The 2,206-nt window shown below is 65.1% G+C and overlaps 1 protein-coding gene across 1 annotated transcript in view; it reads left to right on the top strand.

Moving 5' to 3' along the window:
* The window catches only part of LOC102436863 (putative phospholipase B-like 2), a 16,704-nt gene extending 14,580 nt beyond the window's left edge, over positions 1-2,124 (top strand). The window contains 4 exon segments of the mRNA XM_006107969.3: positions 244-269; positions 271-395; positions 908-1,070; positions 1,272-2,124. Coding sequence (XP_006108031.1) covers positions 244-269; positions 271-395; positions 908-1,070; positions 1,272-1,439 — 482 coding nt within the window. The 3' untranslated portion in view covers positions 1,440-2,124.
* The last annotated feature ends 82 nt before the right edge of the window (positions 2,125-2,206 follow it).

Raw genomic sequence — 2,206 nt, 5'->3', positions numbered from 1 at the left:
TCCCATTTCCAGAAGACGACACTGAAGCCCTGAGAAGAGTGCTTCACTTTCCCAAAGCTCCCTAGCTGGGTGGTGATGAAGCGAGAGTTGGGAGCAGTCTCTTAGGCCCCGAGCCTGAGCTTGGCCACCCCACAGCACAACCAGGTCATTGTTGTTTGCTGTCCTGCCCGCCCCTCCGCCTCCCGGTCGCGGCCAGGTGAGGTCAGTGGGGCCCATGAGTGACCGCTCTCATCCCTGCAGGTCCCTTCGAGTCCGTGTTCAACGCCAGTAGAACTGCTGGGCCTGGTGGCCCAGTACGAGGACTGGTTCTCCTACGACAGGAACCCTCGGGCCCAGATCTTCCGGCGGAACCAGTCGCTGGTACACGATGTGGACTCCATGATCCAGCTGATGAGGTGCGTCGGGGACAGCGAGCCCGGAGCCACGTGGCACGCTCTGTGCTGTTCGCTGTCACTCATTCAGACCTCACAGCACGCCCCGCGGGCAGGGGTGTGGCCCCACTCAGCGTGAGTCCCGCCGCCGGCCTCCCCTACAGGCGGGGACACTGACCTGCGGCTGTGTGAGCGCCCTGTGCTGGCGCTGGGCTTGGTACTGGAGACGCAGGCACAGAGCAGGTCCCCCACTGTCCTCAGGGCCACCCTGTCCGTCATGTGGAGATGCACCGAGCACACTGAGCGGATGCGTAACGGGGACTGTCAGGCCCCAGAAATGCTCTATTGGGACAAGAGGGTGTCCTCCTCGGAGGACGGAGGGCGGGGTGATGAGGCGGAGGGGGAGGGACCCCAGCAGCGGGAGGGGGGTGGCTCACTGAAAGGGACTGTGTTCTGGGGCTGCTGCCTGGAGGAGTTTGGTCCTCACCCCCCAACCCCCTTCCCAGCACGACCGGTCCCTCCCTTCCCACATCCAGGTACAATGACTTCCTGCACGACCCCCTGTCACTGTGCAAGGCCTGCAGGCCGCAGCCCAACGGGGAGAACGCCATCTCGGCGCGCTCTGACCTCAACCCGGCCAACGGCTCCTACCCGTTCCAGGCGCTGCAGCAGCGCTCCCACGGGGGCATCGATGCCAAGGTCTGCCAGGGCCCGGGGCTGTGGGTGGGCTCGGTCACCGTGATGGCTGGGGAGGGGGTGGGGTGATGGCTGGGCAGACGCAGATGGCAGGGTGGAGTCAGGGTCAGAATCGGGCTGGGGGTAGTCCAGGCTCGAGTGGGTGCCGGGGCCCCTGGGTTGGGTTGGCTTGGAGCCCAGCCATCGCTCTGCCCCGGCCCCCAGGTGACCAGCATGGCCCTGGCCAAGGCCTTGCGCCTGGTGGCAGCCAGTGGCCCCACGTGGGACCAGGTGCCCCCTTTCCAGTGGAGCACCTCGCCCTTCAGCGGCCTGCTGCACATGGGCCAGCCCGACCTCTGGAAGTTCTCGCCCGTCAAGGTCTCGTGGGACTGAGGCCGCCTCTGCCGCCGCCGTGACCTCCTGCCCGTCCCGTCCGTGGCCTTTGCCCCCTGTTGTGCCCAGAGCGGGGACCCGGGTCTGCCAGGTTCATGCTCATCTGGGCACCTCCTCCTGGGTGGGGCGCGGGACTGACTCCCTCTCAGGAGTGGGTGAGTGCCATTCTGTCTCCTCTGCCTCTGCCTCTGCCTCTGTCTCCTTCTTTTCCCTGTTCTCTCTCTGTTCTCTCTGCTTCTCTACCCTCCTCCCCCCCTTGTGCTGCCCCTGCAGAGGGACCAGGTCTTGGGGGCCCCGTGGGTTTGAGCCCAAGGCCTGGGTGTTCCCTGTGGCTGGCGCCGATCCCCGCCCCAGCTCCCCGCCCCCTCGGGAAGCAGCCGTGTCCCCACTGGACAGCTTCCTCCAGGACGGAAATGAACACAAACACAAACAAACCAAAGTTCCTGGCGACTGTGGCTGAGGCCCGAGGGTCCTCTCTCCGGGACCAGGCAGGAGTGTCACGCCTGCTCCAGCCTCATGCCCCGCCCCAACGTGGGCGTGCCCCTGGCCCCAGGCAGTGCCCACGGTTCCCCTGCTGCAGGTACCAACTCGCAGGCTGTGATGATTAAACGAGAGAGGCCGTGCCCTGTGCTGTGCTTTTGGGCAGTGGGGAAGGCTGGGTCCGTGCCTTTTCTCAAGACTGGGATCTGCACTGTCCTTCTTGCATCTTTCTGTTCATCCTTTTGTCTGTCCCATCTGTCCATTTATTGCCAACCACCCACCCATTG

Source organism: Myotis lucifugus, unplaced genomic scaffold (assembly GCF_000147115.1).
Source record: "Myotis lucifugus unplaced genomic scaffold, Myoluc2.0 scaffold_1611, whole genome shotgun sequence".
Lineage (NCBI taxonomy): Eukaryota > Metazoa > Chordata > Mammalia > Chiroptera > Vespertilionidae > Myotis > Myotis lucifugus.
Note: the sequence above shows the minus strand (reverse complement) of the source record. Positions and strands in the feature narration are given on the sequence as shown.